Here is a 27,572-nt window from a genome sequence, read left to right on the forward strand (position 1 = left end):
TCTATATCCAGATGTTTATTTCAAGGGGCTTTTATTTCGTAATGTCATATTTATTTATTCCAAGTAAATTTTATAATTTTATTTTCTTTATCCAGATGTTTATTTTAGGGAGCTTTTATTTCATAATGTCTTATTTATTTATTTAAAATGAATTTTATTTTGTATATACAGATGTATTATTTCAAACTACTTTTATTTCTTAATTCCACATTAATTACTTGATTTATTTACCTGACTCATTTATGTATTTCAGCATTCATAGCCATATTTATAATCATTCATTTATTTATATATTTATATTTACTTATGTTGACCTAAAAAACATGCCATAGTCTACCAATACGATGTGGAATTGATTGAACTTTATATATCATAATAATATTGCCATTTATCTATTACTACATTTACTTATTTAACAAGATGATCCATATAACATACAGCTTAAATAATATATTTGTATCTCTGTCGGTAGCTACCGGATCATGACCCAGTGTTGGCAGCACTGTCCCGAGCACCGGCCCAACTTTTCTACAATCCTGGAGAGAATTAACTACTGCTCTCAGGTAAGCTACATCACACCTGTCTGTACAAGCTGAACTACACAGAACATCCTTCCTTTACTCACTTCTCTCTCTCTCCATCAGGACCCAGATGTGATCAACACACCTCTACCTGTGGAATATTCTCCCACCTCAGAGGACGATAGTGGCACAATAATCCGTCCGTCTGACCACACCTCCACCAGCCTCGCTCCTCTCCTGGTGTCCCATCCTGTTTCTCAGGCTTCCTCCCCGCAGCTGGGTCTCTCCTCTCTGGGCCTGGGTCCGAGCCCTCTTCCCCCACAGCCTACAAAACCCCGTCTCCTCCTCCAGAGGACCCAACCCGTGCACCCTGAGGTGACATCGTGCCGCGAGGCTCTGGAGCCGTCCTGGGCGGAGCCTTTTCCCGCCCCTGGTTCGTCTGCAGGAGGCCACTGGCTCCACCCCGAGCCTCCTCACCACCGGCCTTGCTCCAGAAACAGCTCCTCCTCGGGGAGCCAGAGGCTGAAGAACAAGACAAAGAACCTGTGGAACCCCACGTACGGTTCCTGGGTTTTGGAGAACTTCCGGGGGAAGAAAACACTGGCTCACACTCAGTCCATGCCACTCTCAGGCTCTGCTACCTCCACCACACAGGCTCCTCAGGCCTCAGAGAGCAGCGAGGCCGGGAGTGACAGCACCAGCGCCTGCACTCCCTCCACCCCGTCCCCGTCCTGCCAGGCTCAAGCCGCCCCGAGCACCTCCTCCCATAAGATCTCAACAGGTGGCACGACGAAAGCCGGCATGGACCTGGCCAAGCTCCAGAGTTTCCCCTGCGGGAACGTCAACTACGCCTACGATGAGCAGAGCTACGAGACGGAGAGTCTCCCCCTGGTGATGCCCAAAGACCCTGAAGCCATCACAAACACCAGCTCCGCCCCCAGCGTCTCCTCAGGGACCAGCCTGGGTCTGGCGTTAGGCCTCCATTCCTCCTCAGCCTGTATGCCCAAGCTGCTACTGAAGCGTCACGCCAGCTACGGACACGAGGACGTGAGGAGGCACACCAAAGCTGAGAAACCCACACGCGACCGGGACTCAGGCTTTTCTCTGTCCGAAGACCTCAGCGTTACCCCCATCTAACCACGGCTCGCTGTAACAGGGTTTATGATTACATGTCACCTGGAGCCCCTTTTCTCACAACCCAAGACTACGGTTCTGGATTTCTGGAACCAAAAGCATGACCACGAGGGCTCCGCCATGGTCTGAGAGCCACAACATCCAATTATTCAAGCTCCTGGAATGCTGGAAAACACAAACTCTTCTCTGCACTGTGATACAGAGAGCCAACACTCAGAGCTGTGTGCTGGGCCTCTGGAGCACTGGTAGCTAAAACACTGAAGCTGAAACACTGGACGACACGCAGCCCCGGGCTTTCTCAATGCCTCATTATAGAACTGCTGTAGTTGGACTCCTTTTTTTACCTATTTTTGTTGTTGTTTTTTCATGAAAGCTTTGGCAGTAGTTTATTTTGCATTATAGTAAACAATTTATTGGAATTTATAGTAATCAGTGTACAGTAGGACCATAACAAGCCAGAAATATTGAGCCACTGGGAAGAGAAGAGAGCATTTCTGTTGAATCATTTTTCATTTGATTAGTTTGAAATTTAGAAGAGGCTGTAGCAGTTTCATTTATAACTGTATGCATATTCTAGGAACACATGGCACATTGTGTTAAACGTCTGTGATTCTGATTTGCTTTCACCCGAAATAATGTGAAAACACAAACACCTGATATACTGCAATAACACGCCTGATGTTTTCTCTCAAGGTACTTGGTGTTTGCGACGCTTCCCCAGCAGATGTAGTTCACTTAGTAGTCATGGAGACGGTGTAGTCTGATTACATATTATATTAGGTTACGCTGATGTATACACAAAGACATCACAAGCCCTGTTTTTATTCACGAATGGCCTCAGGCATTAAATGTGACTCCTGGTCAGTGACTTGGACCTCTTCCCAGTTGATGCTGCTGGTTTTGGTCTTCACAGACAGCCAGGCACCATGAAGGACTCACATCCCAAACATCACTGCTACTGGTCAAGAAATAGTTTTGCACTTATACCCACGGTACAGTTATTAGTGAGCTGTAGTGGTGAAGGCAAACAGATATTCCAGTCTTATTTCTGACTGAATTTAACTGACCGCTGGAAGTCACTTCAACTTTACCAAACAGACGTGAGAGTGGTATCGATTTCTCATCTTACTCTCCACAGTAAAGTATTCCCTGAAGGTGATAAACAGTGTGTGGTAAGCAACCACTCCTTGTGGCTTCAAGTAAACCTTTTACCTTTAAATGGCCATTTGTGAGTCACATACTCATCCCATGTTACTGTGAACTTCCTCCTCCTCCACCCTTAATGAATTGAAGTAAATGTGGGCCGCAACTGCAAAACTATCAACATTTCAAACTCTCTCATGCATTATAATCCAAGTCTCATTTATCCAGTCATTTGCTTATTACTTTCCAAACACATGCATTTTCACTATAGCCTTACAAATTAACCTTTCAAATGTTTTAATGTTAGACATTACCACACTCACACGGATGAGTAACACCCATGTAACCTTTTGTTTATACATGCAAGTGTTTCAAATGGTCAGCTTTTAGTGAAAATGCATGCCTTTGCAAGAGTACTGAGCATATGACCTGATAAATGAGACTTGGATTATACTACGTGCGTAAAGAGAGTGCGTAAAGAGAGGTTTTATATAGTTTCGCTGTTGTTAAATGCATCCAGCCTTTTACTTAGATTCTTACACCATGGAGGCATGTGAGGAACACAAAGTTTTCTTCAAGAACTCAAGTTAACACAAGGTGAGTTAAAAACACTTCTTGTATGTTCTGTAAGTAGCTGGAGCTTTGATGTTGGCTTTATTATAATTTTAACAATTCTCTTTCCCCATGTCCCAATATTTACTTGGACTAGAGGAGGTCTCAGAGTGTTGAGTTTGATGACGTTGCAGCTGTGAAATTATTTGCTATTTTTGTGCTAATTTCTGTACACTGGACTAACCCATTGCACTTGTATTGTAGCTGTTTTATCATGTATTCATTTATGTTAATGATGAACCTGTATTTGTAGTTGATCACTGCCATTCGATACCATGCACTGCATGGACTGACATGTGTGCTGGTAGTACCTATGTTTACTCAGCAGGGGGAGGTATTAATATACCAAACATGCTGCTGCAGCTATCTCAGTTAATCACAGATTTGTTAAATCTTAATTCAGTATTTATGTTTTCAGGTTATTCTTATTTAATCGATTTAGGTAGTTGAATCCGATATGTGTCTTTATTTTCACGTAGATAGTTTATTTTTTTGACTGAACGTTTACATGAGGGTTCTAAAGGCAGACTGTATGTTTTTATGCTCAGGCCTGCAGATGTTAGTGAGTGTTGGTTACTCAACACAGATCTTCTAGAAGAGCCGACTACTTCAAAGGCTCATCGTTTTTCCAAAGACTCATTTTTAATGAGAGGATTGCGCCATTTAGAAATATTGATGATGGTGGTAAAGAATCCTTCTTTTTCTCACAGTGATTATGTTTTTATGGCCTGGAGCATTTTATTCCTCACTCATTGAAAGGGTTTTTGTTTTTCTGTACTCTTTATGTAGCTGAGGGTGTTCTGCCTCAACCAAAAATGCAAAGACATTCTATGCAATATACCGTCTTTCACACTTTCCTCTAACATAACTGTGCCCCAAATAAATCCACATATATATTGATGTATTTTGTGTGAGTTTGATCAATTACACTGAATGAACCCGGCCCTGCTTAACATAATCCTGTTATGTTCGTTTCTCAGGAACAGCATAATGTTTAATTATCCAAAAGTGTCAGAAACCAAAAAATCCCAATCAACATTGTTTATATTTCATCATTTACTCCATTTCTAACCATCTCAATCAATATTTAGTGCAATGGTGTTCTTTACCTCTCACAGATCAACAAGGATAATTCACTTGTTTTGCATAAAAATGCATGTTAATACTTTTTTGATGTACATAGGAAAGACCTACATTTAAAATACATGGTTGAACATGACATTGAGTTTTTGAAAATTTTATTTTACATTTTTAATTTTTTTCTCCTATAGAGTGATGTTTATAAATTAGCACGAGTCACCTCAGTATCTATTTAATATAATCATGCAAATATGTGAAATGAACCATTTTCATTTTATAAGTTGATTACAGTTATTAAGCCAGGCAGAAGAAGTTTCATCCAGAAAAAAATACTTTCAACTATTTTTTTTTTTAGATTTTTAAACTTTGAAATGGCTCAATTTGACCTGCAACATAACATGAGAGTTAATATACTGTATTAAAGGATTAATTTGGATTTTGTTGTTTTTAAGATGCCACAATAGTGTTTTATACTATTGAGAAAAGAAAAAAAAAACAGTATTTGCCCTTTTTAATTCCACTGCATTCACTTCATTTGCACAACAAGACCAAAAATGTGCTTCAACAAAGAAATGAAAATAATTACAAGTTTGATTACAGGAATAAAATCAGTGAAGAAATTGATATACATATAAGAGTTTGTCAGAACAGTGACACAGATCATATTCATACTATATTAACTACATGGTGTGTGTCATAGGTGTGTGTGTGTGTGTTTCATAATGCACACTTACAGGTGTGACATCAGGGCTGAGGGTTGGGTGGTAATTCCTTGTTTTCATTTTTATTTCATTAGCTTTTATTTCACATGTAACAACTCGTCCCTGAAACTGAAAGGCAGAATCCCTACACTTTCACTTCTGTTCATTTTGTAGGAAGTTGAATTAGTGTCAGTTAATTTGCTCAATCGTTCAGTTACTATAGTGATGAACTCTCAGCTCCTCTCTGTCCATCGTGTCTCTTCTGGAGCTCCACAAAATGTTCTTTCGCGTCACATTCCTGCTCATCACCGACCACCCAAAGCGAATCTACAGACAGGATCATCTCAATACATTAGAATATGATGGAAAAGGGAAAAAAATTCCAGTAGTTCAAGTCAAACAGCCCCAACCAAGTATTGAGTCATATAGATGGACATACTTTTCAGAGGCCAACATTTCCATATTAAACACACTTTTTAAAATTGGTCTTTTGTAATATAAAATTTTTAGAGACACTGAATTGAAGGTCTTCATTAAATGTAAACCATAATCATTATAATTAGAAGAAATTCAGTAAATTAAGACATGAAGTGTTTCATTCTGTGTGCAATGGATCTATATAATGTGTTATTTCCACTTTTTTAATTGGATTACTGACATAAACTTTTCTATGATATTCTAATTTATTGAGATGCTCCTGTATATGAAACCTCCCTCCGGCTCTCACTCCGTGGTGTCCATTAAAATAGTTTGACTTCTTTCTCTCACTCATCTACAAGTCAAAGGTCACTGCGCATGTGTTGCTGTAGTTTGGCTGTTTTCTTTGGTAACCAGGCAACAGGTCTCTCCACTCATCCCCTCGTTGCTCACAGACTCCAGAGTGTGGATGAGGTTTTCCAGCCCCCACAGGTAGCCGTCCTCCCGGTTGCCTTCCTGCCATGGGATGTCATGTCTCAACGTCTGACCCTCAGGTAACGCCGTGGTCTTTCCAAAGTCAATGATCCAGACCTGTGCGTTGCTCGTGTGGTCGTGGATGAAGAGCAGGGAGCTGCCAATCACCTACGAAAACAAGAAGTGCTTCGTATTAGCTTTTACTTTTCCTTCTTCTGCTGTTATTCATCCCTGATTGTACAGTAGCTCAACTGATAACAGAGTTGGCAGTGTGATAGAGATCATTTTAACACCTGCTCACCATTCACACCTGAGACCTTGTAACACTAATGAGTCACATGACACCGGGAGGGAAAATGGCTAATTGGGCACAATTTGGACATTTTCACTTATGTTGGGCTTACACCAAAAGATTTCCCCAGTCCCAGACTAAAAACTGAAAGTCTTTAGTAAATCTAGGAGTTTTACTGGAGTCACGGTGCTCCCGTCATCGCCATGGTTAAGTTTAAGGTAGTAATCTGCTCTGTTTCATATCAGTATTTTCCTAGTCTTGGGTTTGGATCATATCAAACGTGTTTGATATTATCTCAAGTCTCAGTGACCTAACACAATCACCAACCAATAGATGAGCGGGGGAAAGGTCCCTGGTTCCAGACCGGCCAGTAAAACCAGTAAAACCACTTCCACAGGAAAAAGGAACATCACAATAATGTTAGTAAGCTCAGTCCTCAATAAAAATATAGTGATGTCATATATTTAGATTTTTGGGGGCGCTGTTTCTTAGTAAAGAGAACAGTAAGGAGACCCAGTTAAAATGTATAAATAAATGTAGGCCTATACATAAATAAGTTATAAATAGTCGATAATTAATGTACGATTAACTAAATGAGAGTTGATAGAGCTGATGAATACAACTATTCAATTAAACGCATTATAATTAAATAGGACATAATTGTATATCATGAATTCATTTCTAAATGTTCCTTTCCTTTATTCTTCCTTATATCTACTTTTACTGTAAAATAGTCAACTTTTCATGTCAGAAAACAGAAACCCTTTTTCAGCTTTGTGAGGAGGCATTTTGTGGCGTCTTCTCTTCTTTTTTTTCTTTTTTTCAACACAAACCACTGCACACTCTAGAGCAGCTGGTGCCAAAAGCTGCTTCTCCTCCATTTGTAAGTTTTTACTAAGAGCACGATGGGAAAAAATTGCATGGTAGGAAAAAATCTAGTTGTAGTCCTGTAAATAGTGACCCTGCAAGATTCACAGTCTGTCTAAAATCTCAGTGTGAGACTAAAAACTCTAAACACTTGTCTTTAGATGTGAGCAGATGTGAGTTGATAGTTTTCCACGAGTCTTTTCCAAATCTTTTCAAAGTCTTCTGGTGTATAGGTAACATTAGGGGAGTACTCACTTTTGTTGCCAGTTTACACTGTTATACAAGCTGCACACTGACTTCTTTACATTGTATCAAAGTGTCATTAATCAGTGTCATCTCATGAAAATATATAATAAAATATTTGCGGAAATGTGAAGGGCGTACTCACTTTTGTGAGATAGTGTATATCTGTCGATAATATTGATTCACCCTCATCACTCTACAGTCACTGAGGGAATACTTGAGTTTATAGGACAGGACTGCTTGTATGGGGATTATATATTGCCTTCACAGTCACCAGATCTCAAACCAATTTTACACCTAGGAGAGATTTTTGTCACATGTTGGACAATGCTCTGCTCCCTTCATCAGGATCAGAGTTTATAACTTCTGGAAAACAAGTAGAATTTCATTCACAGAACACTGTTATTTAACCCTCTGAACCCCAAGCTGTTTAAGTGTAAGTGGGAACTCAAAAATGTATTCTGTGCAGAATGACAAATTAACAATGACATAACAATAATATATATATATATATATATATATATATATATATATATATTTTTTTTTTTTAAAAAGCAAGTTAAACTTCTCTGATAAAATGCAATTCATACATACAACACTTTTGCCAACAAGTGCCATGAATATGTATATAAAAAAATTGTGTCTCCACATGCTACACATATTGAACTATTTACATTTTTACAACCTCTGGTTACAGCCTCTCCTGACCCCTCCTCTCAGCTCTGTGAAAACAGCCTGAGGAGTGCAGTTTTTAACAGGATCTAGTTAATCCAAACTATGATTTTTTGGCAATGTTTTAAATAAGACGAGTATAATAAAGTGATTTTAACAGAAATATCACAATTTTAAGTTTGGTTTTGGTTATATTTTTAATGGAAACATTCATAACCTAAAGGTTCAAAGACCGACGATAATGCCTGTTTTTACATTTTTCCTAGGATAAACAGTGCATATGGGGCTCTCAGCGTTAAGTTGTTTTCCCTGTAATTTGACATTTAGATGAGTGATCACCTCGTGCTGCTTGAAGAACTCCGACTTCTTCAGAGCCTGCCGGATCTCCGTCAGTCTGCTTAGGTAAGAATTCTGTGTTTCAAGAAAGAAAAAAAACAGCCACCATAAAATACAAACATCACCTGTAGCCCATGATTTAATTTCAAATCTATTTAAATCTATATCTGTAAATTTGTAGTTACATAAAAGGGTGTAGACACTGTGTATATATGAGAACCTCCCTTCTTAATAGAAAAACTCAAACAACATTGTTTACAGTGAATATATTTGCTTTGTGCGGTTCAAAGACCTGGGAGCAGTTTTTAAAAAATCATGAGGCTGTTACAGGTGGCAGCGTCTTACTTGCATGAATATACAGCTTATACAGTGAGCGCTTAAGTAAACTGATCTCAACATACTATGATGTTGATGTTCCCTCCAACAAAGTCCTTGAACACCTGGATGACATCCTGCTTCGATCTGGTTTTCTTGAAGTCAGTCCGACACGTACCATCACATTTCTGAAGAAAAGAAAAGAAAAGAAAAGAGGAATATTTACACAATAAAATTGATTTTGACCTGAATGTATGTGCATTCTTTAACGCTCTGAGCTTAAACAGGATTGAAACGTGTGTTTTATTTTCAAAAGATCGCCAAAATACACATTTTATCGTAGAAATTAACTCTTGGAATTAGATTTATCCGAACATCCCCGTTATCCTCGAAATAGTAATCAAACAAAGCCTAAAATTGATAATTTATTCTATACGTCTAATTTAGAACCTTGCCAAAAAATAAACCATTTGGAATAACTAAATACTGTTAAACTGCAAGTTGTTTACACAGACCAGAGAGGATAACAAGAGACAAGAGAGGCTGCAAAAACACAAGTAGTTCAATATGTTTTCATTTTTTATGACTTATGTCATTATAAATGTGTTATTGTTCAGAAAAGGCATTTTTGAGTTGTGCTGATTTCACATAAAAACCAGGTTAAACCTGCCATATTCTCATTTAAACCAATGGATTCTGGGTGCTTGCAACAAGGTCTGTTGAGGTCCCTACCAGCTGTTTTTATGTAGGCCTATACTGTAACACATAGAAATCTGACACATGGTTAACTCTCTGAGACCCACAGGACCACAGGAGGTCTCGGCCAACATTACCGTCCTACTGTCTTTACCTTAAGGAATTAATTCAGGAATCCATCAGTAAAAACCATGTGCTCATCTTGTTGTGGAGGAGACTTCATTTCAGTGAGAGAAAGACTGACATGGCCAATTTCAAAGGGGTCCCTTGACCTCTGACCTCATGATATCTGAATGAAAGTTCACTGTATGGGTACTCATAAGTTTCCCCTTTACATAAATGCCCACTTTATGCTAATAACATGCGATTTCAGACAAAAAAAAACAAACAGATTATTTCTCATGCAGTACAAATGTGTTCTTTTCACCTTTTTTGTATTTGAATATTTCTGCAGACTGTGGTCCCTAAACAGTTTTGAATTGCATAAACCATTCCTCTCTGGTTTTGGGTCTCTTTTTGGTCAATTTGTGTCACTTTGTAGCTGTTTTATTATTTTTGTAGTCTATCAAGCTTTAATGAATGATATAATGAAACATTTGCCGTTAGAAAAAAATAAAATTCACCCTGAGAGGTAAGATAAATGCCTTTTACACAATATGGCAGCCATTTATGGACTATTATACTAAATATAACCCCATGAAAAATTAACAACTGTAAAAACACAAACACTTGACATCCTCCAAGTTGTATTATTACAATTGAAATCTTTCTTTTATTTGTAAACCTTATTATTATTGTTTTGGTATTTGATTTGACTCCACCTAGGTTTTTGTTTGTTTGTTGTTGTTTTTTTGTTGTTTTGTTTTTATTGCTTTTATTTCTCTACTATCATTCTGTTCTTTCGTGTTGATTTGAAGCATAAATTAATATGTATCTTCTTTATTTTGTATGTGAACGAAAGGAAAAAAACCCAAAAAAGAGAAGTTGACAAAAAAATTGTGTTGGACTGCAACTCATGACTCACTGGTCATATTCTTCTCTGTTTTTGTCTGTTTACAGCTGTTTTGCATTAGTAGGTCATTTTGAGCCTCTTCCTGGTTCCTTTTTCGATGACGTTTTGTCTTTAACCCATAACCCATGGTGACACCCATGTAACAAACACTTTAAATCTTCTATAATCTCCCATATTCAGCTTTATGCTTCATATTAACTCATTAAGTCCCTAAACAACGTATATTCAACACCCTGGTGTGGTGGTCATGTGACTGTGATAAGAAGTGATTTCTCCAAAATGTGGCTGTGACTGGAAACAGAAATGTGAAAAAATGTAAAAAGCTTATTTTTTCTTACAAGGCTAAGTTTCAACCCATTTAACAATTCTAATCCGTTACTAGGGTGTCCTGTATTGCATTTAAGTTGTTCTGATCATATTTCCTAAACAAATTAAAGTCACAAATGTGATATATGTTGTGGAGATGCAAAGAAAAAGGTAAATTTGTGTCTCTGTAAGCAGAAAATGTGTCTAGTTTTTTTCTATTTTAAAATAAGAAATATCATAAACATAAATACCATAAACGCTCAATGTAACATTTATGTCACATCACAGATCTTTGACATTTAGGGGTAGTATTTTTTTTTTAAAAACCATCAGATTTGTGTTCTATGTAGTCCACTTATAGAACACATCCTTTAAGGATAACTGGATCTGGGTTCTTATGGGTTAAGTGTACTTTAATAACTAAAATAATACCATTACAATCATGTGAGTAGTGTCCACATCCCTCCCTCTACCTTGATCCCTTCTATCCTGAAGCCCAGCGTGTTGGTGGAGCTCATGCTCTCCCTCCACTGCATGTAGCGCGGCTTGGTGACGCCTCGTTGGGAATGCTCCTCGGGGCTCGGCCCTTCACCGTCCACCTCCACCATCTTCTTGTACAAGTCTTCCCTCGGCCGGGGACGTTCCCGCGCCCGGACCAGCTCCTCCTCCAAGTACGTCCTGAAACAGCAGAATAATTAGGCACTCATGTTCTCACAGCACTAATTAAACGTAAATAGTGAAGTTTGTTGACTTTCAGGGTTTGTCACACACTCACATCCTTCATTATTAAGATGAAAGATCAATAATTATCTTGACTCTTTTGCTGCAGTATAAGCTGGAGAGATCGGCTCATTACTCCACTTCATTTATCTGACAGCTTAAATATCATGTTTTGCTATAAATCAAACTACCTAACAATTTATACACACAATAATAGTGCAACTGAAATGATAAATCGTCAATTGATATTAATTGACTAACTAACTATTTTATTATCTATTTTTATGCAAAAACATGTCATGAATCCAGCTTCACAAATGTAAAGATTTGCAGGTTTTCTTCTTAATAATTTTGAGGTAATTAAAAAAAAAAAAAAAACAATCAATTGATGCATGATGAAAATAATCAGCAGATGAATCCATAAAAAAAAAAAAGTTATAAATAAGTGAGGTCTGATAGATCCTCGTTCAAAATTAACTCCACCTCAACCAACTACAACAGTACAATTCTGCTTTTACAATAATGCGTGAGTAAAAATTATATAATGATCTCATGATATAATAGTATAACAGTCACACAGCAAGGTTATAATAGTTTTGGATTTTTCATTAGTTTTAGTTTTAATTTCGTTGTGATTTTTGTTTTCAAATTCAGTTAGTTTTAATTAGTTTTTATTTTTTGGGAAATGCTTAGTTTTAGTTTAGTTTTTATTAGTTTTAGTTTCTTTGTAATGGGGTATTAGTTGGGTGCCAGATTCAAAAAGGTCACAATAAATGTTTCCTTTATTTCCTTTGCCTTATCCATCTCAGCCCCAATAAGTTTATTAACTCATAAAACTAGATAGATAAAATAGATTTCATATCAACCAAAAAATGGTTTACATATGACAAAAGTTGACAAAGACGAAAACGAAGGACATTTTTTTTAGTTTTGTAAGCACACAATATAGTTTCAGTTAGTTATCATTTTTTTAAAAACTCATTTTTATTTTTATTTCAGTTAACAAAAATGTTTTTTCAATTCTACTTTTCGTTAGTGTTCGTTAACTATAATAACCTTGACACACGGGATATGTTCCTTTTACATTTAGTACATTTTCCTGAGTACATTTACATATTGTTACTTATCTTTACCTTTAATACTCCTAACAGAGTATTTTTATAATAATGCTACTTTCAGTCGGGTAAAGGAAGTGAATACTTCCTCCACCACTGTTGTTCACTCATGCAGAAAAGGTACCCAGTGGATAAAAACACATGACAGAACATCTCAGCTGAGAGCTGCAAACTCTAAATATGCACTAAACTCTACAGCAGCACAATTATTCTCGTCTTGCTCAAACCAGACAGTTAACATGCAAACAGATGTGGATTTCAGTTTCAGTTTGTGAGCAACACTTCCTCTGTGCAGAAGAGGGAAGCTGAGAGGAGACTCCTGCAGTCAACTGTGTGAAAGTGTGAGTGTGTGTTTCTGCAAGCTAGCGGTTTTGCAACTTTGTGGTTGTGAGTGTTTTTGACTAAGGGGAGTCTCCAGGGACACCCTGTGTCTGTGTGTGTGTCTGTGTGTGTGTGTGTGTGTGTGTGTGTGTGTGTGTTTGTGTGTGTGTGTGTGTGTGTGTGTGTGTGTGTGTGTATATGTGTCTGTGTGGGGGTGTGTGTGTGCGTGTGTGTGTGTGTGTGTGTGTGTGTGTGTGTGACACTTAGTAGATTTGTGTCATTATGTGTGCGTCCGTAACTTTAGTGCACATGTGTACGTTGAACCGGAAATAAAGATCTCAGAGGCCTGTGCATGTATGCATTCATTTGTGCATTCATGCATAGATAGGTGTGTGTGTGTGTGTGTGTGTGTGTGTGTTGTGCCTGTGCACAGTGAGGCACCCCGCCCGCTGTGGCAGGAAGCCAAGCATATAGCCTGCAGTTACAACAGGTGTTCCCTTGTAGCGCAAAAAGCTTTAGGATCGTACACTGTAACAGATTGCTGTAAGAAAACAGCCAAATTGTGACAGTAACATGCTGTTTTCCATTAAAAAGGTATCATACTGTAGAAAACAATGCATTCTGGGCAAAATGTGTAGGTAGCTTGCCGTTTCCCATAACATGATTCCTCAAAGTAACCACCCTTTGCTTACTAGAATATAAGACATGTTTTCAGTTATTTCACACTTTTTTGTTAAGTACATAATTCCACATGTGTTCATTAATAGTTTTGATGAATCTACAATGTAAATAGTCATGAAAATAAAGGAAACGCATTGAATGAGAAGGTGTGTCCAAACTTTTGGCCTGTACTGTATATATATATATATATATATATATATATGGATTGTACTGTAATTCAGTATGTGGTTGTATCACAGTAACATACTGTAAACTAAATAACAGTAGAGGAACTGTAAAATTAACAGTAGAATGCTGGCAACCCTGCTGCCAGTATTTTACTGTTAATTAACAAGACAATTGTTTACAGTGTACTGTCACTATTCTGCACATCTCAGTTATCCCATGCAACAGAATTAAAGCATTTAATATTAATAAGATACAAAAAACAAACAAGGAAATGATCATTTGCATTCAGTGGATCAGAATGGATTTAAATTACAGCCCTGATTCCAAAAGATTTGGGACTAGTTGTGTAAAATGAAAATAAACTCCCTCACCTCACTCCCATCTTGCAGTCCATGACGTTGGGAAGGTCAAAGTTCGCCAGCAGGTCAGTCATATGAAGGAAAGACTCTCCGTCTTTTTCCACAGTGCCGTGATAACCCGGCACGTACGAGAGCAGCGCATCTTCCCTCAGCTTCTCAAAACAACGCATCTCATTCTCTGAGAACTTCTTCAGGATGTTTCCCTCGTCTGCTGCTTTGAAGTTACCTGAGACGAGATCAAGAGTTGGGAATTCATGACTTAACCTCACTGACTGCAACCAGCCTGTTGGCAAACAAGATTACATTCACGATTGCAGTGGAAATGTTTATGTGCAAGGGACCACAAAAATACACAACAAAGAGCGTGAGAGAGGAGATCAACAGATTTGATCTCAAGTGTGAAATATGTGTTCATCAGGCAGATCTTGTTCAACATGACAACACTTATAAACATAAAAGAAAAGCTTGTTCATTCATATTGTAACGATGGTTTAAAAGGCCAACAAGTTGCTGTTTTACTTTCACTGATATATCTGTGAAGTTGTTTATGTGCAACTTCTTCACTTTCATTTTCATTTATTCATTCCTAGCTGGTTTTGGTTTGTTTTTCAGGCTAAATTTACAAATTTCAGTAGGCCTATTTTTAAAATGGTTGCTTATTAAGTTAAACAAAATCATACATATACTATATTATGATCGCATCACCTCTCAACTACCTGCAGTCAGCAGCTTCTACAGACATCACAGCAGAGACGACAGAACAGAAGGAAATAAGAAGAGAAGAGTGACCGAGCCGACTTGATTGGCTTTGAGGGAGCTTTAATACTTTATTATTATTATTATTATTAATAATAATAATAATAATACATTTTATTCATGGACACCTTTTACGTCACTAAAGGTCACCTACTTTGTGAAATAAGAGGCTTTCGGACAGACGACCAGCTGGACTTCTTGCTGTTGGACTTGTAAGTAACATTAATATTAGCTGGGTTTTTTTAATGTTTTTTGGTGTTGCACTCCACACACAAAGTTATCGACTAGTTTGTGATCAAAGTAAGTAATCATAACAAATGCACGTCATGCTCCTCGCTCTACAGCTGCCAGTCTGACTCGTGACGAGCTCATCCATTCAAACTTCCTTCAGCTGATACAAGTAGTGAAAAAAACATCAAACAATAGTCGACAATAGTCCAAATAAATGATTAAAAGCAGCCAACAACAGCTGACTGGATACAACGATGGTCAGAGTGGAGACATGTTGACAAGATATTGTTGTCATAGAAACAAAACTGTCCCCATTGCTGTGCCAGTACTTTACTACCAGAGAGAAAACACTATGACTCACAGCATTATTAATGAACTGCAATAATGGTGTAAAGCAACACTACTAATTTCAGATAAATGTAACTAGTAATATGCAATACATCATATTTTGAGAGTAACCTGCCCACCTGCCCCTATAAAACAGTCAAACACTGGAGTCACATCAAATACAAAATGAACAAAAAACATCAGTATTGGCAGAATATCACAATTGGTACATCCCTAATGTCATGAACACCAGAAGACCAGGCATTTAAACATACAGTCATGGAAAAAATTATAAGCTGATATCTAGACATTTTCCATGGTTTTCTTGATAATGATTTTGGAAACCATGGAAAATATCTAGATATCAGCTCTTACATTAAACTCTTATCAGCTATTTTTGTTGTTATCATTATATTCGTCCAAGCAAGCGTATCTTTAGTTGTACCAGGCATTAAAATGAACAAGAAATGGAAGAAAACAATGGTCTAATCATGTTTCCATGACTGTACATGCCCTTATTTCAGTTACTTTCACACTTCAGGGTGTCCCTGAAAAGGTTTTTATTTTTATTATTTTTAAATTTTACCCCTGATCACAATCCCAAGTCCATTGCACAATCTACATTTTCATTACTGCTCATAAATTCACAATATTGGTGATTTTTTTCCCCCATCAAAAATTGGTCAGTTGGTTAATCAGTCTTTTAATCAGAATTGAAAAGTTCAGCTTCCATATGAAAGAAAACCCAGATCTGTCATCATTCCACTGTATGTTAAGTATATTTTTCCCTTCCTGTTTCATGTCTTGTGTTTCCTGTTTTATTTTGTGATCGCTCACCACTGCTCTCTGTTTCAGGTTCCTGTCTGCCCCGCCCCCCTCCTCGTCTGTGTGCACCTGGGGACCGATTCACAAAGCATTCTTAAGAATAAAATGCTTCTTAAGTGACACTTTTTTCTTAACTTTGCTCTTAAGGCAAAATTTAAGAAGATTTGGTTTTCATGACTTATGTTTTACTCTTATGTTTTTCATGAAAAAATTCTTATGTTTTCTTTAGGTTTTTTTTTTTTTTTTTTACTTTCTTCTTAAGTGTTTTCCTAAAATAGAACTTGAGAACAAATGAGATTCTTCAAAACAAAGTTCTTAGATTTCTTCTCATATTTCTTCACAACTTTAAGAGAATTCCTCACCAGTCTTAAAACAGCTAGAGTGAAAGGTAAATCTTGACATTTATTTACTTGAACAAATTTGTATGACATGTATTTGATTTCTTTAATATTTAGTTTAGCCCTAGACAATTTGTTAACAAATTTTGTTCATTGAAGTTGGTCACAGTAGTTTCTTTGTGAATGTATCACATACATATTATTCTGGCAGTTGACATATAATTGAAATGTCCTTTCAGTCTGTGTGGCATGTAGTCCTATTCCTAAATTACACTACAATGTGCTCTTAGTAAATCACAGAGGCAGTTGCTGTATTTGATACTACTTCATCAATCACTATGAACATATTATCTAATGTGAAAATGTTATTGTCAATCGAGTGACAATAACATTTTCAGGTTGAGCACATTTTACACACTTTTCATTCTTCATTTGTTAATAGTTTTGGCTGTGTTAATGCAATTGGCATGAATTTTGGCAAGATTGTGTATCTTTATTTGCTCTTGTTATTTCCAGTTCAGCTCCTGCAGTAAGGCTAAAATACACTGTTTATAAACAACAGTTACACTCTTCAGGTTGAGCCATTGAAACCCATTCAAAATGCAGATTTTGATCTCACGTATACGTTAAATCATAATGCATGCATTTTATTAAATCTTGGTGTCAATCTGGGTTTTGGCCTTGGAATTTATGATTTTGACTTCTTTCCACCAGATTGCGTCATTTTGACCATATTCAGCATATAGAGAAAAAACATGTGATTTATATACACAATCATTACACACAAGCATGTACTGTTTTAAATAAATCAAAAAATGGGTCATCTTGAATCACATCAAAGATTCAGCCATCTAGAGAGACAGGACAAACTCATAACAAAAAAAGGGTTATTTACACAGCTGTGATGGCAGCCAGGTCTATAAAAATGGTGGCATCATGACAGAAACCTTTAAAGGGTTAAAATGATCAAAAATCAATTAGTGTTAAAAGGCAGATGTAGGTGAAAAGAAATCAGTACAATGACAGTAGAACATCATAATGTATAATGTTTTTTTTCTAGCTTACACATTTTTATGCACTAAGCAGTAAAAGTGTGCATAAAATTTGAATAGGCCCTGATGGTTAAGTTAAATATTGTAAGTGAGAAAACTAAGAAGTTCCTAAGACATACAACTATTCTTAAGAAAAAAATGGTGAATAGCATTTAAGAAAATTCTTAGAGACATCTTTTTTTTTCCTAATAATTTTCTTAAGTGATATCTTAAGAACACTTTTGTGAATCCGGCCCCAGATCCCTGATTGATTCTCTCACACCTGTTTCTTATCATTTCCCATTAGCCCAGTGTATATATATATATATATATATATATATATATATAAACCCCCTTTATGTCTCGTCTCATCTCGTCTCGTCGCCAGTTTGTTGTTCTTCCAAGCTCACGTTCCAGCCCTCTATAGTCATAGCTTTGTCGTTTTTTAACCTTCCTCGTCTTGTTGATTCTGCCCTTTTGCCTCTTGTTTTGGACACCTTTGCCTGTGTGACTGCCTGATTGTGTATTGTGCATTTGAGTCGTGCCTTCTGAGCCACATCCTTGACAAGTTCTGAGTCACATATAAGACGTTCTGCGTGTGACGGTCCTCCACTGTGGCCTGACGCCTTCAGACTGTTTATGTAAAGACTGTTAATATTTAGTGTCTTGTTCTGTGTTTCGTATCCCTCCATTGTTTTGTTTATCTAAAGGATTTCCTTTTCTAGGGTTTGGTTTAGCGGTGGTGCAGTGGTTAGCAGTTTCATAGCAAGAGGGTCACAGGTTTGAAACCAGCCTGCAGGTCTTCTGTGTGTCTGCATGTTCTCTTTGTGGGTCCTCTGTTCCTCCCACAGTCCAAAGACATGCAGCTTAGGTTTAATTGGTGACACTCTGTCTTTATGTGTCAGCCCTGTAATAGTCTGGTAACCTGTCCAGGTTGTACCCCACCTGTCGCCCAATGTCAGCTGGGATCAACCCCCCTGTCTCGAGTTTGGATAACGGTTAATGAATGAATGAATGATTCATATTAGTTCATCTGTCTTTGTTTTTTCTTGTTAAATATTACATAGGTAATGCTGCTAATGGATGCTGTAAGTAAGTAAGTAAGTAAGTAAGTAAGTAAGTAAGTAAGTCATTTCCTGCTTCCAGTTAATGCTTTGTGTTTCCTGTTTTATTTTGTAGAAGCCCACTCTCATGTGTTCTGTCTCGTTATACTTCTTGTCATTGTGTGTTCTCCCTCCAGCCTGATCGTTTGCCCCGCCCGACCTGATTGGTTCCCCCTGTGTCTCTTTACCCTGGCTGAGTATTTAGTCTCTGTCTATCTTTGTTGCCAGTTTGTTGTCGGTGCCTCTTAACAGCCTCTTTATTCCCAGTGATTCCCTGGTGCTTTGAAAGTTCCCCCAGTGTTTCATTTTTTTTTAAACTAAGAATTAGCCTAGCCTTAAGTACCCCTGCTCTTTCTGCCTGTCTGGCTTTGATCCATGCTTTTGCCTTATTTCTGGCCTGGTGCCTCTGCCTCAGACTGTCATTGCATTTTGTGCCATTTTCTTGTCTTGGTCGACTGTTTTGCCTCCTTTTGTCCTGTGTTGTGCACTTCTACCTGCAGCCTGAACAAAGTCAGACCCTGCAGTAATGTGTCTGTATGCTGGAAATGTCTAACTTCCAGTGACATGCAGCTCAGCCGAGTGAATCCTTTTAAATTGTTTGTGCCTGTTGCAGAGAGATAATGTTGAAGGAAACCAACAGATCTAACATCAATCATCCCTGACAGTAGTTTTTTTTAATCCCAGTCAGTGTGGTGACGGTGCCTGAACTTTTACCCTCCACTTTTTTTTATTCCAGAAAAGTTAAACAACACATAAATGATGTAAACAGGTCGTACCTTTATGCCCGGCTAGCTGAACCCAGTTCAGTTTTCTTCTCTGTGTAGCACTGAAGGGCCACTGGACGTACGTCTTCAACTTCCACCACGGCTTGCTCTGGAGAAAACAAAAAACGGAAGTGAATAAAACAGAATCGTGAAGTTCTTGGGTCTATTTGTGCGCGTAAATGACCGGAGAACAGCAGGAAGTGCTGACCTTGATCTACCCTTTACTGTCTGGGTAGAAATCTGATCGAATAAGCAATTCTATCCCCCGTAAATCTGATGCCAGGCCTTTGGTTTTCCACTGCGTGAGACCTCATATCTAGGTCAGCTAAATGCCATTTCTGTGGAAACTCATATCTGCACTCAACATCTCTATTCAGCATCTCCTGCTTGGTGTGATGATGGGCTTTGATTCACAGAGAAATATGTACAGACAAGACATTTTCTAAACATTCTGCTTTTATACAGTCATGAAAAAAATTATTAGATCACCCTTTTCCTCCAATGTCTCGTTTATTTTAATGCCTGGTAGAACTAAAGGTACGTTTGTTTGGACAAATATAATGATAACAACAAAAGTAGCTCATAAGAGTTTAATTTAAAAGCTGATATCTAGACATTTTCCATGGTTTTCTTGATAATAACCAAAATCATTATCAAGAAAACCATTGAAAATGGCAAGATATCAGCTTTTAAATTAAATTAAACAGTGAAATGCACAGCTCTATTTATTCATGTACTTTAAATTTGTCTTATGAATCATTGTTACTTTTTCTTTTTTTTTAAAAGGTGTTATCCCTGTTTTTTTGTTTGTTTTTTTGTTTTTTTTAATTGCAGAACTAGTAGCAACTGTGTAAATATGCAGACATTTTCCATGGTTTTCTTGATAACTAAAATCATTATCAAGAAAACCATGGAAAATGGCAAGATATCAGCTTTTAAATTAAACTCTTATGAGCTCTTATGACTGTATATAAGTAGGATGTACCATGTGTCACTGAATAAAATGTGTATTTTTAAACATTATGTCATCTTTGATCAAAATACAATATCTTAACGCGATATAATCAAGCGAGACGCTGCCCTTACTACTGGCCTCTCAACTCCTACTCATTTGTTAGCAATTTCTTGGTGTCATATTTTGCTGTTTGCTGTTTGCAGCAAATCAAAGTACACAGCAAATCCTGAACAAAGAGCAAAAAAAAGATGACTGACAGGTGAATTATCTTCTTCTTGGCAGAGATGTTTAGTTTTTCATGGCTGTTTGTTTAAAGACTCTTCTCATACCACCCTCGCTTTTACTCCTCCTTTCTCTTTTCTCTGTCTCTCACATACACACACACACACACACACACACACACACACACACACACACACACACACACGCAGAAACACAGCAACAGCTTGCGTATTTCACAGAGACACAGTAGTGCTTCACACTTGTGGAGAACTGCCTGTTTTTTATTCGGTCCCAGAAAACTGACCACATCTAGAATAACAAATACTTTAGAACTGAGAGGATCATTTTCTCTACAATCATCAAATATATTTATGAGTAAAATACAAATTATAAACAAACTAGTCACAAAGGGAAAAGTAATTCATATTCATGGATTTTGTCTTTCGGCTTTGGAGAGGTCATTTTTTTCCCTCTGTGTTCTGATTGAAACAGGAAATGAAACAGGGACTCTCATGTTGGTGAAACACAGCTCGGCAGCAGCCAAGTCTCTCTTAAATGTCAGGTGATATGCTTCACTTACTCTGGTGCTGTTTGTTTACTGATAATATCACACTGTGAGCGTGTAAGACGTTCACAAACAAGCACTTGTTTTATTGTTGTAAGTCTTTAACTTCACCAGCTTGTCAGTTTAGACAGGCAGACAAATGGTGAGTTACTCACTCATGAATATTATTTAAAATGTTACCGGTTGACTGCATTTTGATGCAAACTGTTCAGAGTCAAATCAAACCAGGCTTTTTTTTGTCACATACATAAACAGTACCAGTGGTGGAATGTAACTAAGTTCAACTACTCAAGTACTGTACTTCAGAACAATTTTAAGGTACTTGTACTTTACTTGATTATTTCCATTTTGTGTAACTTTCTACTTCTACTCCACTACATTTTGAGGCAAATATTGTACTTTTTACTTCACTACATTTAGCTGACAGTTTTAGTTACTCATCAGGTTGAGATTTAACATGAAAAACATGAACAATTTAAAGTGATAAGAGATCACTTTTAGATGAAACCTCATAAAAATATATATTAAGTAGTTAAAATGAGACCTATCCTTACAAAATGAAAAAGGTGCTTACATAAATGTATTAATAGCATTAATCCTATATTTAGAATATATATATATATATATATATATATATATATATATATATAATCTAAGTGGGTCCATTCGGCATAATGAGTACTTTCCCTTTTGACACTTTAAGTACATTTTGATGCTGATTCTTTTGTACTTTGACTTTAGTAAGTTTTGAATGCAGGACTTTTACTTAGTGGAGAAATTTCACAGAGTGGTATTAGTACTTTTACTGAAGTAAGAGATCTGAATACTTCTTTCACCACTGATCAGTACAACATGTAGTGGAGATGTTTTGTGCCTCGCTCCAGAAAGCATCTAACAAATAAAAAAACATCTCATGAAGTGTCACTTCTGGAATAGAAACTTCAATCTGAGTTTTGATGTAAACATAACAACCCTGCAGTTCTGTGGGTCAATATTGATATTTTACACATTGTCTGACATTGAAACTTCATGTTGTCCACACCACGCTGTTCCGGACAGCCTTGATGACAGAAACCACAACAGTTTGTACTGATAACACTCTGGAGAGCACAGACCTCCAAGGCTAATGGTGCATTCACATGCTCCTTGGATGGTCCCATTTCTAGAGTTGTAATGTCGTCTGGGTGTTGTGTGTGTCGTGCCTGACCCAGAGTAAGGCGAGCAGGTAACATAGCGGGGTTCAGCTACAAAGAGGACTCTGGAGGAAGAAGCTAAGAAGTAAAATGCAGTGTGACCGAGCAAGAGGCTGCTGGACGAGATAAAATATCAGACTGTCTTTTAAAAGAGCACAAGAAAGATGCCAAATTGGTTTTCTTGCTGTTGGACGTAGTGAGTAGCTGGTCCTGGATTTCTTGCAGCTCCTGCTTTGTTTTGGCATTAGCATTATGGCTATCGCAATCCAGATCTCAGTGCGATGTTTCAATCGAGAAGTGAAATGCTCTCTGGTAAGCTTTTATTGTGAAGGAGCGAACAGAAGTAGTAAAATTGTAATAAAATGATTACATTAAGATTAGATTAAGATTTCCTTATTAGTCACACAATGGGGAAATTCAAACTCCGCATCTAACCCATCCTTTTTTTAAACACACCAGTGAACACACCATGCTTAGGAGCAGGGGGGAACACATGTCTGCACACCTGGGAAGCTGTGTGGGGTCGTTGGGTGCCTTGCTCAAAGGGCACTTCAGTCCTTGACCTGTCAGTCCTGATTTCAAACTGATTTACAAGCCTGATTCCTAACCTCTAGGCCACTGACTGCCTATTATTATGATTATTACTATATATGATTATAGAATGTTCATCTTATTATGTGTATTACCTTTATAAGTAAAAGTGCAACTCATAAGCACTTGCTTTGTGCCATTAATCAAGGCTTGATTTTCCCTGGAGATCTGAGGCTGGTAGACATTAAAAACGAGGCTTGTTGAGAAGTCATCTAAACACTTATGTTGTAATTATTCCACAGCTATACAAGCTAAAGCCACTGCCACTTTACTTTGCACATTTTGTGATTCAGATATGCTCCCAGATTGACCGGCTTCTTCTTTGGCCCATGCTACAGCCTGCCAGCAAGTTTCATGAAAATCAGACCAATAGTTTTTCCATAATCCTGCTGACAAACAAACAAACAAACTGAGCTGAAAACATAACCTCCTATGCAGCCCAGTGTTTCTGAAAGTTAATGCAGTATCATAAAAACACATTGCACTACTTAAGTGCAACAATATTTTCTTACACCTCTAAAGATTAAGATAAGATAAGATAGTTTCATTTACTCTCAAGTTAAAAGGAACCTATTTATCCTATTAGCCTAAGGTTTGCTTTCAGACACACCTCGTCACCTTGTAACACCAAACTGACACAGCACCACGCCGATCTGAACCGTCAGTCGGCATTAGCAACACAGCAAACACAGAAAGCCAACTTCGCCATTTTCAAACGATGCATTTTACTGAGGTTAGACGGCATGACTCACTCAGCCAGCCATTATAACTCATTATAACTCATTATAACTCGTGCTCTCCTCCTTTAAGTGCTAATGGGATGTAAACCGCTGATGATCAAATGAATCCTGTTTCAATGAGGTTTGTCCACCTGTCTGTCTGTTCTCTCCTCTGCTGCATCTCATTAAAAAAAAACACTTTGCTGAGCACTACTAGGAACAAATCTCTATTATACATGTATTTAAGTGTGAACTAGCAAAAGCTAAGTGCTGATACACAAATGTCCCTGACTTCCTGAAGTGGCTCTTTGTTAAATGTCAAAGGCCAAGACTAAAACTGGCTACTGACCACAGAAAAACACGATTACACAATGACATTGCTCTACTGTGTGTGTGTGTGTGTGTGTGTGTGTGTGTGTGTGTGTGTGTGTGGGTGGGTAGGTGTGGGCTGATGTGTGGGCTAAAGGGAGCATAAAAGTGACTATTTAAAAAGGTGACAGCATATTTTCCATATTATTGTAAGTCGAGATGCCTTAAAGAGCAAATAAAGAGTCAGAATGGACTTTTATTTGGGCGATCCTTCATATTGAGCCTCGTTTGATTGGACAGTGTTACTCCTCTGTTACTCTGCAGGCCTAACAGGCACTGTGTATGCAGTCTGTTTAAAACAAAGTGACAGCTACAGACCTTGTATGGAGAAGGCAGAGAGAAGTGGTAGCGATGTAAAAACACACACACACACCCAATGAAAGTCTGCTAATGTGGCGACAGGGCAGACAAACAGCAGATTATGTTGTTAGTGCAGAAACCAAGAGGTGACTCACTACCATCACACTTCCCAGCAGATCACATGCAAAAATAATGATCCGAACTTTTGCATCTGAAGGGTACAAACCCGCACTAATGCATGCACACATGGGCACGTTGGTCCACAACTAAAAGCTTTATCAGCCAAGAATGTCAAACACATTCCCACCCTCAGCGTCTGTTGAACTAAAGGCCGATCCTTCAACACTTAGTGTGTGTGCTGAAGGAGGGACGCACAGTGATAAAGGTCAGGGCTTACAGTTCCAAAACATGATCTGACATTTGACAAGCAACACATGCATTCTTATTATTATTAATGAAAAGAAAACAGTGCATGAGTTATCCACTGTATAGCCCTGTGCAAAAAGCAATTATTGGTACAACAAATAAAATGTTTGCTTCTGAAATATTTGATCATAAAGCTGCTTTATTATTGGTTTGTGGTCTTTGAGGTAATTTGCAGTAAACAGAGTGATGTGTCATTTAACCACATTACAAAGGTTATCAAGCTTTCAGCAGCTACTGTAAAGTTCGCACAGCGCCTGGGCTCATTAAGGTGATGTGAAAAGGTTCTGATAAGCCATTAAACATAAGGAGAGGTAATGTGATTTCAATGGGCACAATCTAATTTTCTCAAGGATTATCCTTCGCTATCTGCCAGGCAGCTCAGGGTAGTTTTATCTATTGTTTCACATGATCTTTAACGAGAACAGAGTCACGTGACTCTGACCAAATGACATTTCCCAGATCTCAAAAGAACAGAACAGATACAGAAAATAACTTCTGAAATGTAGAAGTGACTAATGCCCACAAAGAAACGTACAGGCACTTAAAAGTAAAAAATGATTGAACAGAATAAACACTGGCTTCTGTCTGCAGTCAGGGATCCCAGAGGACCTCTGTGAGGAAGTAGTTTGCTGACTGCTGTTTATGTGCTGCTGTGCTTCACGGTTTCTTGTTTTCAAAACATCAGCTCTTTACTGTAACTGGGTAATTATAGGGGGCGATACACAGGAGGTCAAAGATGGCAATTTGTAATGTTTTTGTCAGTAAACATCTAGTCCTGCACCAACAGGCAAACAATTCTTATCAACATAATCTGTGTATTTGCAAGAATCTGGTGAAACTATGCATAAGGTTTATGGTTTAATATACCAGCAGCAAGGCAATATATATAGTGGTCAAATTCCAGGAAAACTGTCGTAGTATAAAGAACAAATCATATGCATAAAATCTGAGTTGAAGTTTTTTATTCAATCAAAAAAATGTGCTCTGCATTTGTATTCCTCTAACATCACAGCACTACTTTTTGTGTACTCTTTTTGCATCTTAACATAAAAACTATTAATTGAAATTCGATACAGAGACCACCCTTGTTTTCTTCAATTTCTTGTTCATTTTAATGCCTGGTACAACTAAAGGTACATTTGTTTGGACAAATATAATGATAAAATAGCAAAAATAGTTCATAAGAGTTTAATGTAAGAGCTGATATCTAGACATTTTCCATGGTTTTCTTGATAATAACCAAAACCATTATCAAGAAAGAAATATCCTCTACTAAATTAAACTCTTTTTTTTGTTGTTGCTATCATTATATTTGTCCAAACAAATATACCTTTAGTTGTACCAGGCATTAAAATGAACAAGAAATTGAAGAAAACAAGGGTGGTCTAATCATTTTTTCCATGATTGTATCATGACACTGAAGTCAACTTTTTTGTCTTACACCGCTGACACATTTACTACTGCACATCCTGTTTACATTACAGTTTATACATTATCATATACAGCTGTCAACCACACATAAATCATTTTATGTTACATCACATATACAGTATATTTTGTCCTGCTTTATTCTGCACTATTTTAAGTCTTTGATTCTCATTTTTACTTTTTATTTTATTTTTAAAACATGTTGGTGCAAAACATGTTTTTTTTTTTTTTTTTTTACATTTTCTGAGTGTTGTTTGGAGTCTGCTTCACTGTAATTTATGTGCATATGACAGGATGCTCCATATAGCGGTTATTTATGCAGGGAGGCAATTTGAATGATTGTATTTACTCATTAACTGGGACAAACCTTGAGCTACAGTGGCATGACTCGCTGGTAAACCTGCCAGTGACCCCTGAAAATGTAAACTGAGGAACCACTTTCAAGTTGTTTTTATCTCTTTGAAGGAAGTTCACTCACCTCTCCGCTGTCCACCAGATGCTCCAAAGTGATGATGCCTTTGCTTTTGCTCTCGTTGTCGCTCAGCAAATCATCCTCGGACTCCACGATGGAGGAGCCCGTGGAGGAGATGGAGGAGTTGGACAGTTTCCTGCGCAGGGTACCGTCCACAGCATCATCCCAGTCCTCCTGCTGCATCTCCCGGGAGGAGCCGCCTCCCTCCGGGGTGATGGTGACCTGCGGTACCCGGCGCGCATCCATCACAGTCGGCGCTCCGGTTGCGGTTGACGGTGCGGCTTTCTGAACGAGATCATCGCAGATTTGGGGCGCCTTTCCGGCTGTCCTTCGCTCTGAACGCGACCCCTCGTTAATTAATCCGCTCCCAGAAAGCCCGAGGTCCTTGGAGCTCTTTCTCCTGCACTCTTTGGGCATTGGAGATCCGTCTTGAGAGCGCACGAGGAGAGGCGCACAGCCGACTCACTTTAACCTTCAAATCTGGTCATTTCACTTCCAGAAGCTTCAGTTTGATTGTAGGTGTCCAGTCGATCCCGTGCCGCACTTCCTAGTTGTGTGTTGCCTCAGTTTCCCTCGCTGAAAGCCTCTGTCAGTCTGAAAGGGGAACCCCTCTTTGGTGGTGGCGTGGCTCGCGCTTTTACGCGGCTTACACGCGCGCGTTCCGGTAGCGCACGCACTCACACAAACGTACAAGGCTGATTGTCTTCCGCATTGCCTTTTCCTCGCTTCCTGACTGAAGAGTTAAACAGCTGACGGGTTAGGTTTCTGCAAA

At 38.0% G+C, this 27,572-nt stretch overlaps 2 protein-coding genes across 2 annotated transcripts in view; one reads left to right on the forward strand and one right to left on the reverse strand.

Annotated features, from left to right (window-relative positions):
• The window catches only part of ltk (leukocyte receptor tyrosine kinase), a 78,914-nt gene extending 75,881 nt beyond the window's left edge, over positions 1 to 3,033 (forward strand). The window contains exons 28-29 of the mRNA XM_059353483.1: positions 473 to 563; positions 645 to 3,033. Of these exons, the coding sequence (XP_059209466.1) occupies positions 473 to 563; positions 645 to 1,658 (1,105 nt within the window). The 3' untranslated portion in view covers positions 1,659 to 3,033. The remainder of the gene's footprint in view (positions 1 to 472; positions 564 to 644) is intronic.
• A 1,951-nt stretch (positions 3,034 to 4,984) lies between these two features.
• Positions 4,985 to 27,395, reverse strand: itpka (inositol-trisphosphate 3-kinase A). Its single transcript, XM_059352579.1, has 7 exons — positions 26,807 to 27,395; positions 19,573 to 19,669; positions 14,198 to 14,411; positions 11,295 to 11,499; positions 8,894 to 8,995; positions 8,496 to 8,567; positions 4,985 to 6,250 (listed from the first exon to the last, which is right to left on the reverse strand). The coding sequence occupies exons 1-7, from the start codon at positions 27,215 to 27,217 to the stop codon at positions 5,978 to 5,980; spliced, it is 1,374 nt and encodes a 457-aa protein (XP_059208562.1). The 5' UTR covers positions 27,218 to 27,395; the 3' UTR covers positions 4,985 to 5,977.
• Between the last annotated feature and the right edge of the window lie 177 nt (positions 27,396 to 27,572).

The sequence above is a fragment of the Centropristis striata genome, chromosome 16 (genome assembly GCF_030273125.1).
Source record: "Centropristis striata isolate RG_2023a ecotype Rhode Island chromosome 16, C.striata_1.0, whole genome shotgun sequence".
Classification (NCBI taxonomy): domain Eukaryota; kingdom Metazoa; phylum Chordata; class Actinopteri; order Perciformes; family Serranidae; genus Centropristis; species Centropristis striata.

What these genes read in the sequence shown, in the direction of transcription:
- itpka (XM_059352579.1), bottom strand. Translation starts at nt 27,217, where the DNA reads ATGCCCAAAGAGTGCAGGAGAAAGAGCTCCAAGGACCTCGGGCTTTCT. An exon ending in TCAGGATAGAAGGGATCAAG is followed by an intron (nt 8,996 to 11,294) that starts GTAGAGGGAGGG and finishes TCTTTTCTTCAG; the next exon opens with AAATGTGATGGTACGTGTCG. An exon ending in GAGGGAACATCAACATCATA is followed by an intron (nt 8,568 to 8,893) that starts GTATGTTGAGAT and finishes CTTGAAACACAG; the next exon opens with AATTCTTACCTAAGCAGACT.